General features: G+C 48.5%; 1 protein-coding gene across 1 annotated transcript in view; it reads left to right on the top strand.

Annotated features, from left to right (window-relative positions):
* The first annotated feature begins 10,853 nt into the window (after positions 1-10,853).
* The window catches only part of TMEM270 (transmembrane protein 270), a 5,071-nt gene continuing 843 nt past the window's right edge, over positions 10,854-15,081 (top strand). The window contains 4 exon segments of the mRNA XM_006088285.1: positions 10,854-10,861; positions 12,401-12,497; positions 14,506-14,595; positions 14,597-14,794. Coding sequence (XP_006088347.1) covers positions 10,854-10,861; positions 12,401-12,497; positions 14,506-14,595; positions 14,597-14,794 — 393 coding nt within the window.

Below are 15,081 nucleotides of genomic sequence, written 5' to 3'. Positions count from 1 at the left end.
CTAAGACGTGGTGATGCTGGTGGGCACGAGTCCTGGGGGACAGCAAGAGTCCCGGGGGCCAGGCTGTGAGGGGCGTGTGTGTGCATGTGTGAGGATGCATCTGAATGCAAGTGTCAACAACCCACCTTAAGGTCATTTAAATACTAGGGTTTGCTACTTTTTCTTACAAGAAGTCCAGTGGTCAGCAGTACCCAGGCGGGCCCAGTGGCCCACTGATTTCACCTGGACCCAAGCTCCATTCCCTTGTCTGCCAGGCTGGGTTTGCTCTGTGGGCAACTTCTGGTCACAAGAGGGTGGCAGCAGCTCAGGCATTCGTGTGTCCTCACATGCAAAGCCCCAAGGCAGACCGGGGCCTTGTCTCCTGGTCTCTCTCTTTGTCTTTGGGTGGTGGTGGAGGTAGTGGTGGTGAATATTTTTCCAGAAGCCCCAGATGCTGGGTAAGTGTGGTCTGGCACTTCCTGGCTCCGTGTGGGCAGGGAAGGCTGCCTTCAGCAAGGAGGGAGAAGGGAATGAATGGCTGTTGGTGCCAGACACGGCGCTGGCTCCTGGGTGTGTGTGAATGTGTTCGCCTCCGCTGTGTCTGTGTCTGACACGCAGGTGTGGCTGCTGATGTGTACAGGACCCGGGCCACCAGGAGTGTGGTTCCCAGGCTGGGGTTCGGTTCGAGGGCTGCCATGGAGGGGCAGATGGTGGGGTTTGGGGGGATGAGAGAGCAACTTCCTTTCCTTCTGCTCCCCTCCCACCCCAGAAGCTGCTCCTTCTGTTTGCTTTGCAGCCTCCTCCTCCCCCTCAAGGTAGGAGATCCTCAAGGTAGGGGCTCAGTCCTGGGCCCCCCTTTCTTCTCTATCTACACCCACTTGCTAGGTGATCTCATCTGGTCCTGTGCTTTTAACTAGTATTCGTATGCCAGTCATTCCCAAAGGTGGCGCTCAGCCCTGCCTCTCCCCTGAACTCTGGACTTGTGCACCTCCCGTCTCCCCTTGGAGGCCACTGGCCTCTGGCTGGCAAGGTGCCCACACCCAGCTCCCTTTCTCCACACTCCCAACTTCTATGTACCTACGAGCTCAGCCCAAGCCAGTTTCCTCCTGTCCCATGTTCTGCCCATCAGCACATTCTGTGACCTCTTCCCTCCACCTCTGCCCGTCTGTTCTCTTACCCTTTCTGTTACGGGAAAATTTCAAAGACACAGAACAGAAGAGATTAGTACAATAAACGGGAAAATTTCAAAGACACAGAACAGAAGAGATTAGTACAATAACCCCCCCCCCCGCCCCCCGCCCTGCAATGTATGTATTTGTTTATCACTCTGTTCAATAGTTAAAAAAAAAAAAAAAAAGCCCAACCGGAATGATGTTTTTACAGTATAAATTTGATGAACTTACTTCCCTGCGTAAAACCGGAAATCCAAATTCCTTTTGAACCTTACCCCTAACCTGTCTCCTCCCCTCTCCCTCACCAGGCCTCTCCTGTTCCTGGAACAGGCAAGGTTTCCGCAGTTACCTCAGGGCCCTTGCACCGCTATTTTTGGGCCTAGATCACTCTTCCTTCAGATCTTTGCTTGACTGACTTGTTCTGAACATTCAGGTTATCTACCACTCTAAGTAAACAAATGCTAGCACTCTGCCATGATTGCTTTAAATTATTTGAAAGGAGAATAAATTGTTACAGATGAAGCTGACGTTCCCATGGACTTCCCCCTTCCCCAGCTGCTGCTCCTGGGAGCCAGCTACCAGCATGAATGGGTGAGGACCTTCTCGGTCTTGTTCTTAGATTTTCACTACGTATGTGTCCAAACAACATACACTATTGCTCAATGGGTTTGAAAAAAGTTATGTAAATTCTATCATTTTATGGCTGTTATTTCCTTTTTCACTTAACACTGTTTTTGAGATCTTTCCACTCTGATGGGTATAGATCTCATTCATTTTAACCACTGCTTAGTCATCCGTTCAGCGATTACACCTAGTTCATTTATCCATTTCCCTATTGATGGGAGAAAACGCTGCCGTAAATAGCCTTGCACATTTTTGTTTGTTTGTTTGCAAGTGGATGTTTCTCTAAGGAGTGCTTCTTAGACTGGAGTTTGTAACGCATTAGGGGGTAGTGAAAACAATTCAGTCAGTTGTGAAATAGAATGAATAGGAAATAAAAAATTGCATTGCGAGTTGGAAGGGTAATTATTGTTTTATTAAATACTTGCATCAGTTTCACATGCTTGTAATGGGTGGCTTTGTACAACACGTTTCTTACCTTGGGTGGCTGTGAGGATCGGAAAACCCGCGTGGAATCGATGCTCTGTTTCCCCCATGAACTCATCAATGCTCAGTGTATTGTCTGACTTTTTTTTTGATTTTGCAAATGAGATAGTATCACATTATGGTTTTAATTTGCATTTCCCTCGATTTGATGAAGTTGAACATCTTTTCACAAGTTTATTGGCTTTTTTGGGGGTTTCCTTTTCTGTGAATTGCCATTGCCTATGTGTTCTGTTGAGTCACTTGATTTTATCTTATTTATATTTGCAGGAAGTTCCTTGTGTAACAGATTGAAATGTTCCCTCTTCTCGGTCTAAATATCGTAAGACAACTAAGCGATCTGATGTAGTGGCTCCTGCCTCCAATGCAATTAACTAGAGGATTAGGGGATTTTTTTTGGGGGTGGGGGCCCCCCCTTTTGGGGGTTTTTTTCCCAAAAACCGGGGGGGGGGGGGGGGGGGGGGGGGGCCCGGCCCAATTTGCACAAAGTAATAATTCTTTTTTTTTTTAAATATATTTTATTGATTTTTCACAGAGAGGAAGGGAGAGGGATAGAGAGCCAGAAACATCGATGAGAGAGAAACATCGACCAGCCGCCCCCTGCACATCTCCCACTGGGGATGTGCCCGCAACCAACGTACGTGCCCTTGACCGGAATCGAACCCGGGACCCCTCAGTCCGCAGGCCGACGCTCTATCCACTGAGCCAAACCGGTTTCGGCAAAGTAATAATTCTTCATCAAAGATTTACAAGAGTCTCCAGAACTAGACTACAGACCTACAGGGAACACAGGGATTTAGAAATTTCACGCTCTTCCTTGGATCCCTTTCATCCCCTAGTTGCCTACCTGTCTAGGTCCCTACCCACCTCTTGCTTGGCTCCTCCTCCCTGGCCTTGACATAAAAGATGTCTGAATTCTAGACTTTCTTAAAAAAATGTTCCTATTGATTTTATTTTATTATTTTAGTTTTTAAAATATATATATATTTTTTATTTCAGAGAGGAAGAGAGAGAGAGAGAGAGAGAGATGGAAACATCAATGATGAGAGAGAATCACTGATTGGCTGCCTCCGCAGGCTCCTTACTGGGGATCCAGCCCCCAACCAGGGCATGTGCCCTTGAGTGGAATCGAACCCGGGACCCTTCCGTCCACAGGCCGATGCTCTATCCACTGAGCCAAACCAGCTAGGGTTCTATTGATTTTAGAAAGAGAGGAAGACAGAAGGAGAGAGCGAGAGAGAAAAAAAAAAAATCCTCACACACCCCCTTACTGGGGATCAAACCTGCAACCTGGGTATGTGCCCTAATTGGGAATTGAATGGGTGACCTTTCCATGCACAGGATGACGCTCAACCCACTGAGCCACACAGGCCAGGGCATTCTAGACTCTGTTAAGATGGATTTGTGGAAGCCATAAGGCACTCTCATCTTCTTGAGCCAGGCCTTCTCCATCAATAAGCCTTCCCTTACTCCAAACTCTGACGTATTGAACACTTGCCTCCTTTTTGGAGCATCAGGCACACGAACCTTGTACCAGTAACACTTAGAAGTTCTGGGTGTTCTGGATACTGGTCCTTGGATTGTTTCATGGGTTGTAAACATTTCTCCCAGGCTCTCAGCTACCTTTTGGCTTAGCTCATGGTGTCTCTCCACCACATTCAGCAACAAGGCATTTATTGTTGAGAGGCCCGGGCAGTGGCAGTGGGGGGGGTGGGGGTGGGGGAGGGGGGGCAGAAGCTGGATGCCGGTGGCTGGCAGGAGTGAGAAGGTGGCTGCAGGACTCCTTTCAACAACATGGTTCAAACGGTCAGGTGAGGGGACACTGAGGAACATTGTTTTCTTTTAATAAAAACTGTATATACTTAAGGTGCACAACCTGATGTTTTGCTATACATATACATTGCGAAATGATCACTACCATCTAGCTAATTAACATGTCTCTCACCTCTACATCGTCACCATCTGTGTGTATGTGTGTTGAAAGGATTTAATAAAATCTATCCTCTTAGCTATCATCACCATGCTGTACTTTAGATCACTAGATCTAGTCATCTTGTATTCCTGAAACTTCGTACCCTTTGATCAGCAACACCCTGTTTTCCACAACCGCAGCCTCTGGCAACCACCATTCTACTTTCAGTTTCTAAGAGTCCAGCTTTTTTGGATTCTACTGGTATGGTTTAATCCAGCGGTCGCCAACCTTTCGGACCTCACGGACCACCAGTGTTCCGTGGATCACGGGTTGCCGACCGCTGGTTAATCCACCCAGGAGCTCTGTAAGTTCTGCACCACCTCTTGGGAGCTTTGTTCACCTGGATGTGCTCAATGACCAGAGAATCTACAGCTAAACCCTGAAGTTCAGCATTACTCTGGGCATTTTTAAACATGTGCAGCAAAAACTCAGCACTTTTTGGGCCACTGACCGTGTGTTCAGCACCACTGTTTGGCCTGGGCACACCTACCAACTCCACCATTGTAACCACAGAATCGCGCTCACTGCTTCTGTAAAGTGACACCCTTCAGATACTTGGTGGCTTTTCAGATACACATACCCTTGATGGCCTGGGCAGTTTCATGAGTCTTCTTAACGTGAACATAAAGATTTGAACCTCTTTTTAAAAAATATTATTGATTTGTGAGAGAGGAAGGGAGAGAAACTTCGATCTGTTGTTCTACCTATTTATGCATTCATGGGTTTATTTAAAAAATAATTACTTAATTAGTTATTGAGAGAGAGAGAGAGAGAGAGAGAGAGAAAGAGAGGGAGAGAGAGAAATATCAATTTATTGTTCCATTCATCCATGCATTCATTGGTTGCTTATTGTATGTGCCCTGACTGGGGATCGAACCTGCAACCTTGCCCTATAGCAGTGATGGCGAACCTATGACACGCGTGTCAGAAGTGACATGCAAACTCATTTTTTTGGTTTATTTTTCTTTGTTAAATGGCATTTAAATATATAAAATAAATATCAAAAATATAAGTCTTTGTTTTACTATGGTTGCAAATATGAAAAAATTTCTATATGTGACACGGCACCAGAGTTAAGTTAGGGTTTTTCAAAATGCTGACACGCCGAGCTCAAAAGGTTCGCCATCACTGTCCTATAGGGACAAGGCTCTCAGCAACTGAGCCACCTGGCCAGAGCAGATTTGAATCTTTGATTTGCATGGTTTTGTTGGGTTTTCTGGGTCAAGTGAATAGCGAACCATTTTCAGAGGTCAGCTCAGGCTGCTTACAGGAAGAGTCACTGTAGTTTTGATATGCATGACCCTAGAGGTCAGTTCAAACCCTCTGTCCCCTTAACAAGACAGGCCCCTCATGCTTTCACAAGCTTTTAATGATATGAAAAGATGCTGAAGTTGAGCACCTTTTCATATATCTGTTGACCATTTGTCTTAGAAGAAGTGTTTCAGGTCCTCTGCCCAATTTCTTCTTTTTCTTTTTCTAATTTTAAATGATTTCTTTTTAGAGAGAGAGGAAGAAAGAGGGAGAGAGAGAGTGAAACATCGATTTGCTGCCACGTGCACACCCCCAATTGAGGATGGAGTCTGCAAAGTGGGCATGTGCCCTGACTGGGAATCAAACCCCCAACTTTTCAGCGCAAGAGATGACACCCAGTCTACTGAGCCACACCGGCCAGGGCTTCTGCCCATTTTTTAGTTGGATTTTTGTTTGTTTGGTGTTGAGTTGTATGAGTTCTTTATATGTTTCGAATATTAACCCCTTGTTGGAGCTGTTGTTTTTAATATCTTCTCCCATTTGGTTGGTTGCCGTTTGCTTTGTTGGCAGTTTCTTTGCTGAGCAGAACCTTTTATTTTGATATAGCCCGATGCATTTATTTTTCATTACAGCATTTTTTACAATAGCCAAGATATAAAACAACCTAAATGTCCTTGGATGGATGGAGAAACATTTTTTTTCTTTTTTTAAAAATATTTTTTTATTGATTTTAGAGAGGAAGGGAGAAGGAGAAAGAGATAGAGACACCAATGATGAGAGAGTCGTTGATTGGCTGCCTCCTGCATGCCCCACACTGGGGACCCAGCTGCAACCCTGGCACGTGCCCTGACTGGGACTCTAACCATGACCTCCCGGTTCATAGGTCGAAGCTCAACCACTGAGCCACATAGGTCGGGAGAGAAACATTGTCTTCACAACGGAAGAGGCCTGTAGGTAAAAGAGCAGACAGAGAAAGAAGGAGAGCTTGTGGTTGAAGATGGGTAGCTGGTGGGTGGGAGAATATCCCAGAGAGAAGTCTAGGTGAACAGGCAGAACACAAGCGCGCTAAACACATTGGTTCTGAACAAACTGATCAATAAATGAATGGGGAAAAATGTATGTATCCTTGCTATTTTTCATGTTGATTTCCGTACCTCGCAGGTGTGACTTTACTTCTGTCTCATGTGTTTTGTACCTTTATATGAACCTTTATTTGGGGGGTGAATAATGTTTTTGAACAATAGAGTAGTTTGGCAACTTTATATCATTTTAAAAAAAGCTCTTCTCCCGGGTTTTGGCACCAAAAAAACCCCCACTTTTAAAGCATTTCATTCATTTTTTTTTTTTGTTAAAAATTTTATAATAAATTTTACAACAGCAATGACCTTTGTTCATATTTGGCAGTTTTTTTTGGGGGGGGTATTTAAAATCGAGTGAATTTCAGGCTCCAAATGAATTGCCTGAAAACAGTTTGAAATGAATATTTCCACATATTGGCTTATAAATTAATAAAATTTATGCACCTGGTGGGGGTATGCGGGATGCAACCGATCAGTGATTCTCTCATCATTGATGTTTATCTCTCCCAATCCCTTCCTCTCTGAGATCAATAATAATAATAAAATACAAATTTGCATATATTTTAAAGTAGTTTTGTCCAACTTGCAGCTTATTTTGCTTTAAAAAATCTTGAGCTTCTTATCATTCACCAATGGTGACTTCATTACCCACCAGCCCCAAGCATTGCTGTGGGGCCAGGTACTGCCCAAAGCACTCACAGACCCTATTATTTCACTGACTCCTCCCTACAACTTCACCTGGCAGGTTCTGCAATGTATATCCCAGTTTCACAGATAAGGAACCTAAGGCCTGGAGCATAGACTTATAATTAAGCCACAGAGGTCAGTTCAAACCCTTCTGTCCCCTTAACAAGACGGGTCCCTCATGCTTTCACAAGCTTTTAATCATTATTCTTGCATTTCAAGTGGTTTTGATAAAAATCATTTTGAGAAAGAATAAATACAAGTTCCAAGAAGTATGAAGGCATGTTTATCATTTTTGCATACTTCCGGGGGTGGGGTGGGGGGGATGAATATTTGAAATAAAGTGAATTTTTAAAAAAAATATATTTTATTGATTTCTCACAGAGAGGAAGGGAGAGGGATAGAGAGTTAGAAACATCGATCAGCTGCCTCCTGCACACTCCCCACTGGGTATGTGCCTGCAACCAAGGTACATGCCCTTGACGGGAATCAAACCCAGGACCCTTGAGTCCGCAGAATGACGCTCTATCCATCATCACCCCAAGGTCAGCAAACTGCGGCTCGCGAGCCACATGCGGCTCTTTGGCCCCTTGAGTGTGGCTCTTCCACAAAATGCCACGTGCGGGCGCGCATGTACAGTGTGATTGAAACTTCGTGGCCCATGCGCAGAAGTCGGTATTTTGTGGAAGAGCCACACTCTGAAGGATGGTAGCAATCATCTCAGGTAGAAACTATAGTTTAACTTTAACCCTGCTGTTTGGCTTCTGTACTTATTTGCTTTGTTTAACAATAGAAAAGTTATTTTGATTTTCTGAATTACATAAATCATCCCATTTTCTGAATTATATAAATCATCCCAAATACCCTATTGATTGTAATGTGAAATCCCATTGGTTGTGGTCATACTGGTCTTAGAAAGCACATTTTCCTTTACCTGGGAAGGACAGCACAGTTATCCCAAGGTCAGAGGGCTCCAGTTAACGTGTCCCTGTTGACTCAGTGTTCCGGAGACCCAAAAACTGTAATTTAGATAACATGCTTAAGTCTGACCAGGTTCCTCATTCCAGACCCGAGGGCTCTAGATAATGTTTTCTGTCAATTCAGTGATCCGGAGACCCAAAACTGTAATTTAGATAACATGCTGCTTCTGCTTCTATAAACTGCTTTTTTTGCAAACCAGGTTCCTCATTCCAAACCTTGGGATGTAATCAATACCTTTGTGATCTTTGCCTATATAAGTCTGGTTTTGCGACCATCTTATTACTATGAGATTTGGGGAATGGCCCCTCATAGTCCCGGATTGCAATGAATGTGACTCTTTAATTTGACTTCTTGAGGCGTCCTTCTATGATTTGCGGGGTACATTACAACTCAAGGGGCCAAAGAGCTGCATGTGGCTCGGGAGCCGCAGTTTGCCGACCACTGGGTTAGGGCAATAAAGTGAGTTTTTAACATTAGAACATGAGAGAAGGGGGAAACGTATGTCCTGATCATTTCTTGCTGGTCTCATCCCCAGCAACTCAGGCAGGGCGGGACCTGCACCCGGCGAGCTCCTGGAGATGACACACCGCAACATTGTGGTTACAGGGCTAACACAACATTTCGTCCTTGCAGGCTAGAGGACAAAGGAAGCAACTGAAAACTTTCCACCAATTTGCTCTGCGCGCCCAGTTGTGCGGCCCGCAACCCTGGTATCTGCTGCCCTCGTGCGGCCGCGCCGTGGTCCTGCACCTGAGAGCTTTTGGGAAGCTTCTGAGGCGGATTTCTTGCCTTTACTCTCGCCGCCATTGGTCCTGGCAGCGGAGGACAACCTTCTCGGATTCAGGGCAGGGGCCGGGGAATGGTGTCCCCTGACGTCGTGCAAGGCAATGTTCATTGGAAACTGGGTTATCTCACCTGGTTCTCTGTTACCCTGCAAGGTGAGGTCAGGGCCAGGAGGGCAGGTATTGCCCAAGGCGACACACAGCACCGTAGTGCCAGGTGGCCTTGAACCTCGGTGTTGAGTAGGAAAGAGAAGGGGGCGGAGGGCTCCTTGCTGAGGAATTCAAGTTTGAGGGCTCCTCTGCAGCAGCCTTGGCCCTGGCATCCTAATGGGACTTGAGAGATACCCCAAGGGCCCCCCCCCCGAGGTCAGTGGGGCAGGATGAGGTCTCTTCAACGCCAGTTCCTGCCTGGGCCACGTGGTCCAGGAAGTTTGATCAATATGAGGTTGAGGACCATCAACTCAGGGACAAGTTTTGGGTATGTGATGCCGGTGATGGTGGGGAGGAAGCCGAAGAGGCGAAGAGCGGGGAGGGGAAATGAGTTGCAAGTCTTAGTTTCAGTCCTCACCATCTGACTCCCAGCAATCTCTCAGTCTCTTCCCCAATCTCACTTCAACTCCGCACCCCACCTCGGTGGGCAGCAGCACCACTGAGGGGGATCCTGAGCCCTGCCTCTATTTACCCCTCTTCCCTATTCAGTCCTCTGGTTGGGAGACAAAATTTCCATAGGTCACTTGTGTTTCTGCAAAGGAATTGATTTCTCTTTGTTCTGAATGATCTTTTCCAGAATGGTTGTGTATCAAGCAACCTTGGAATACTAGTATATAATGTCTCCTTCTGGAGCGAAGCACAGGCATGATCCAGCATGAGAAGGACAATGTGTGTCTCAGGAGCAAGGAGCAGGCTTGATTTCTGCCTTTTATGAAAGACTTGGGCCCCTGGAGCTCAGGGTTTCTCTTCTGTAATAAACCTACAGGGTGTACAGGTGTCACCTGGCTCTAATCACGTCACCCTGCGGGGTTTGGGACTCAAAGAGCCAATGCAAAACACTTATACTCTAGTGTACTGCTGGTGCTGTAATAAATGGTCCTTCATCTCTGACCCCGGAGTCTTGTGCCTTCTCCTAGCCTCCAGGAGTCTCTGGCAGGCTGACCGGTGAGTTTGCAAGCAGGGGCCAATCTTGGACCTTTCACCATCCTCGACAGCTTCCATCCTCGTCAGTTCCACCTTCCATGCATTTCCGTCCACTTCTTTCCATTCTCAGCGCCACAGCCCCAGTCCAGGCTCCCATCATCTCATGCCTGGAGGGTTTATTGTTGTGGGTTCCTAGCGGATCCCCTCACCCCTCTGCCTCCCAGTCTAGCCTCCTCGTGCAGCCAGAGGGACTGTTCTAAAGCCCACAGTGACCCCCAGTTGCCTTGCTGCTTCAACTCTCCCATGGCTCCTGTCACTTAATAAGAGATTCCGTGACCCATGTGGCCCCTGCTGACCTCACCACCTACGTTGTGCTCCTCACTTTATGCTCGGGTAACACTGAACTGTTTAAATCAAGCTGTTTCCTCTGCATGGACCGTCCTTCACACTCTCTTCTCTGGGAAACTCCTACCCATCCTTCAAAACTTAGCTCATGGAGGCCTTTCTGAAGCCCTATGACTTCTCAGAGCCGCAGTGTTGGAGACAGAGAGGGTGGGGGGAGGGGTTCAAAGACAGAGGACAGAATGGAGGGACTTTGGATACTCCACCTTCCAGGCTGAAGCTCTTGCTCAGGGAAGGAAACCAGTGGGTACACAGGACTGCCCTGGACAAAGGTCATCGCTGCCGTTCCAGGGACTCATTCTGGCAGGCTGCCATGGACAGGTGGGTAGGTGGTGCCCTGCACGAGGGTGCCAGGCCAAGGGAATGGTGAGGACTGAAGTCACGCTGTGTGCAAGGGCCGGTGGCTGGCATCCTTCCAGCATGGAGGGGCCCTCTCCCCACAGAGCCCGGCACTCGCAGTGGCCTGCGCACCAGAGAGCTGCTTTGAGAAATTTCTACAAGATCTGAGCGCCTCATGCCCCAGCCCCTGGGGCCACCTGCTGAGGAAAGCAATGTGGGAAAGCTATGCTCCAGGTTCCGGATTCTCCCAGAATTCTAAGTATTCTCATTAATGGCTCCAGCAATTTCTCCCATATTCTTGTGGCAGCTCAGCTTGTGGCCTGTTGCCTCTTGTGGCCCCGAGGGGGCTCGGTCAGCAGATCTGCCCTCTTCCCCCAGGACATGTCCCTTTCCAGGACATGCGAGGCACGTTTTCTCCTCCTTGCTCTCCTCTACTAGTACCTAGTCTCAGAACCCACTGAAACTAGTTATAAACCCTGGCTCTAGAAGTCCTCTCTCTCTCTCTCTCTCTCTCTCTCTCTCTCTCTCTCTCTCTCTGTCTCTCTCTCTCTCTCTCCCTTCCCTCTCCCCCCTCCCTACTATAATCAGCAATCCCTGAGGCAGCAGGACCTAACGAATGGTCACAGGGTTCTGACCACTGACAGGCAAAAGGTAACATTTTGACCTACGTTATGTTTTAGTTCCAGCCTTAGGTGGCCTGCTCTCCTGGCTACTTTCGCGTGAAACCAGACAAAGGGATGCGGGGAAAGGCCTAGAGCTGCCCTCAAGACCTGGAGAGATGAGTTATTACCCTCCCCTCATGCCTAACCCCTCAGCTCCCAGCAGCACCCTCACCCCTCACTCAGGTGGCTGTGATTTCTGCCCTGTATTATCAGTAACCTGCGTGCCAGCGGGAGGTTCAGCTTCCCGTTCTCCTGGGTGGCTCCATTCATAATCAAATAGCCGCTATTTCTCCCCTGCAGTTCTCGGTGTTTAGTGTTTGGCTCTGCTAGTGCCGTAGAAGAAGTCTTTCTGTTCTGTGACGCCGCTGAGGTGTCACTAAGATCCGAGAATAAAGGTCACAACCTCATCCCTCTGCGTTGTGACTGGGGACCAACCTTTAGTAAAATGCAAGAATGCGTGGGCATGGGGGCTTAGGTAGGGCCTTCCAGTTTGGGCAGCTGAGCATCCTCAACTCCCTCTGCCTCCCAACATCCTGTCACCTGTGGCCCTGGGTACAGATTTCTATTTCCCAGCCTTGGATACTTGGGGAGTTGGAAGAATGTGGGGAGGCGCAGCCTGTTTCTGTCCGCCCTGACTGCCCCAGCTGCCTGCTGCAGGCCCTGAGGCCCTGCGTGCTGGGGCTGGGGATTTGGGGAGGTGATGTCCCTAGGGGCACAACCAGGAAGTGGACAGGACAAATACCCCTGTCTTGGTGCAGTGAAAGGGGAGGGAAGCAGGTAATTCTCTTGTGGCAACTGGGTCCCCACGGTAACCTGGCCCCCACCCTGTGGTGTCTGTGAGGTCACCTGCCTCTCCCAGCTGGAGGAGGGGCAGGAGGCCAGACGTGGAGGCTGTCCCTCCCTCCGGATCCAGCCTGATGGGGATTCTGCTGCTGGTGGTGAAGCTCTCAGTGCTGGTAAGTGGGGGTCTGGGGTAAAGGGGGGGAAACCACACACCTGGCTCTTCACAGCTACCTAGGAGCTGCTGGACCCGTCCTGGTGAGAGGCAGGTGACTGACCCGCCCTGAGCAGTGGAGCTAGGCGACTGCCTGCCTCCGGGATAATCTGACAGCTCCCAGAAGCCCCACCCCAAGGCACAGTGACGACTTTTTCTCTAGAGAATCACTCCTGTGGGATAAGCATTGCCTTTCCCATCCATTTAAAATCTCTCTATATATATTTATTGATTTCAGAGAGGAAGGGAGAGGGGGGGAGAGAGAGAGAAACATCAATGATGCGGGAGAATCATTGATTGGCTGCCTCCCGCATGCCCCACACTGGGGACTGAGCCCACGATCAGGGCATGTGCCCTGACCGGGAATTGAACTGTGACCTCAGCTTAACCACTGAGCCACGTCGGCCAGGCCCCATTCATTGTTTTAAGACATGCAAATGCTGATGGCTGGGGCCACATCTCTGAATTCTGGCTGCTCTGTGGGCTGAGTTATCAGAAAAGGGTCCCCTGGGCCTGCTGCTGTGGCACAGAAAGGGGAGATGACATGTGTAGTAGAAAGAGACAGACAATTGGATTTGAATCTTGGCTGCTCCACTCTTTAGCTGTGTGACTTTGGGCAAATTATTCTACTTCTCTGAACCTCCATTTTCTCGCCTATAACTGACCTTATAGGGCCATATAATAGGCTGCTCTCTTCCCTGGTTTCAACACTATCAGCTGGTGGGGGTGAGGGCAGCTGTCATTTCCTACCTCCATCCTAATTCCTCCTCTAGTTGGACCCCTGTGTTCCCTTCCTTTCTCAGCACAGCTCCATCCCCTCAGCTCTGCCGATCCCCCCATATGGGAGGGCATACAGCCAACCCCAGATTGCTGCCTCTCACCCCGTCCCTTCCGGCTCCAGATGGTCCTGTGGACAAGGACACACGGGGTCCAGACTGATGGGTTGGTGGTACTCAGGGGCTGGGGTCTTCAGGGCTCTGAGGAAGGGCTTCTCAGCTCCAAGACTCAAGTGAAACTTTCTCATTTACAGACTCTTTCCCCATCCAACCCCTCTTCCTCCCAATGGATGGGAGACATCATATCCACCCTGTCACCCAGACAGAAATATGGACATCATCTTAGGTCCCTCCCTCTCCTTCACCCCTCTCAGTAGGTCAGTCATTAATTCTGTCCCTGTCCCCCATGCCTCACACCTCTCTACCCCTAATGACACTGCCCGTTGCTACCAGCTGTCCTCATGACACCAAGAAGCAACAGATGTGTAGAAAAGCCCAGATGCTTGGAAGAAGAAACTGACCTGGATTCAAATCCTACAGGATTAGAGGGCTGAGGGCGATGGTCACTCCTATATCATCGACATTATCATTACCATCATCACCAGTCAATCTGGAGTTTTATAAATAACTAGAGGCCTGGTGCATGAAAGTCATGCACTTGGGGGTCCCGCAGCCCAGCCTGCACCCTCTCGCAGTCTGCAGTCAGACACCCTTAGCGCTGCCGTGGAGGCAGGAGAGGCTCCCACCACTGCCGCTTGTGCTCGCCAGCCGTGAGCCCAGCTTCTGGCTGAGTGGCGCTCCCCCTGTGGGAGCCTATTGACCATCAGGGGGCAGCTCCTGCATTGAGCATCTGCCCCCTAGTGGTCAGTGTGCATCATAGTGACCCGTCATTCTGTCGTTCAGTCTATTTGCATATTAGCCGTTTATTATATAGGATTATTCAAATCCATAAGAGAGAAAACCACATGTAATATGAGACACTTTCTAAGAGACGTTACCTCCACTCCTGAGAATGGAGTCCTTAGAAGTGAACAGATAAAGATCACTCTTATGTGTGGGGTGTCTGAGGGCTCGAGAGGAGGAGGGCCTGGCTCAAGGTGACCTGGCAGCCCCAACCCCTACAATAAAACTCGGGTAGGGTTCCTGCCCCCAGTGAGTGACGACAGGTGACGGTTGTCTCCCCTTTTCCTGCAGCTGGTCCAGAACCGGGTCCACCTCTACAATGTTCTGCTCCTTAAGATCATCCTCTTCAACCACTGGCTGTCAGGGCTGCTCCAGCAGGCCCCAGGGGTCCTGCAGCCAGCAGGCCCACCCACTGCCAGGGCTCACTGCCCGGGCTCGCAGCCTGCCCTACGGGCTGGGCTGGGCACTGATGGAGGTCCCTGTGTGGCTGGTTCTGAGGGTGCCCAGGCTAGTGTGGGCGGGCATGCTGGGCTGTGCCCGGGCCCTGGGCCTGGACCCAAATGCCGCAGGAATAATCAAGGTGACCTTAGGAAATTGCGATTATGCTGTTGACCTATTGATCTCTGTATTGAATGCATTTTTTGCTTAAACCCCTACTCTAGCAATTGATCATATACTGCTTTATAACATATTTTGTAATACCTAAATAAATTGTATAACAATATAATTTGTGTGTGTATCTTGCTGATAAGCATCACAGTAGCAGCTTAAGCTTGAAATGCCCTGCTTTTCGTATTTCCCATAAAACACAAATCATTGGTTAGACACCAGGATAAAGATGCTTTGTGATAAGATGATGGAAGTAAG

Source organism: Myotis lucifugus, unplaced genomic scaffold, assembly GCF_000147115.1.
Source record: "Myotis lucifugus unplaced genomic scaffold, Myoluc2.0 scaffold_45, whole genome shotgun sequence".
Taxonomy (NCBI): Eukaryota; Metazoa; Chordata; class Mammalia; order Chiroptera; family Vespertilionidae; genus Myotis; species Myotis lucifugus.
Note: the sequence above shows the minus strand (reverse complement) of the source record. Positions and strands in the feature narration are given on the sequence as shown.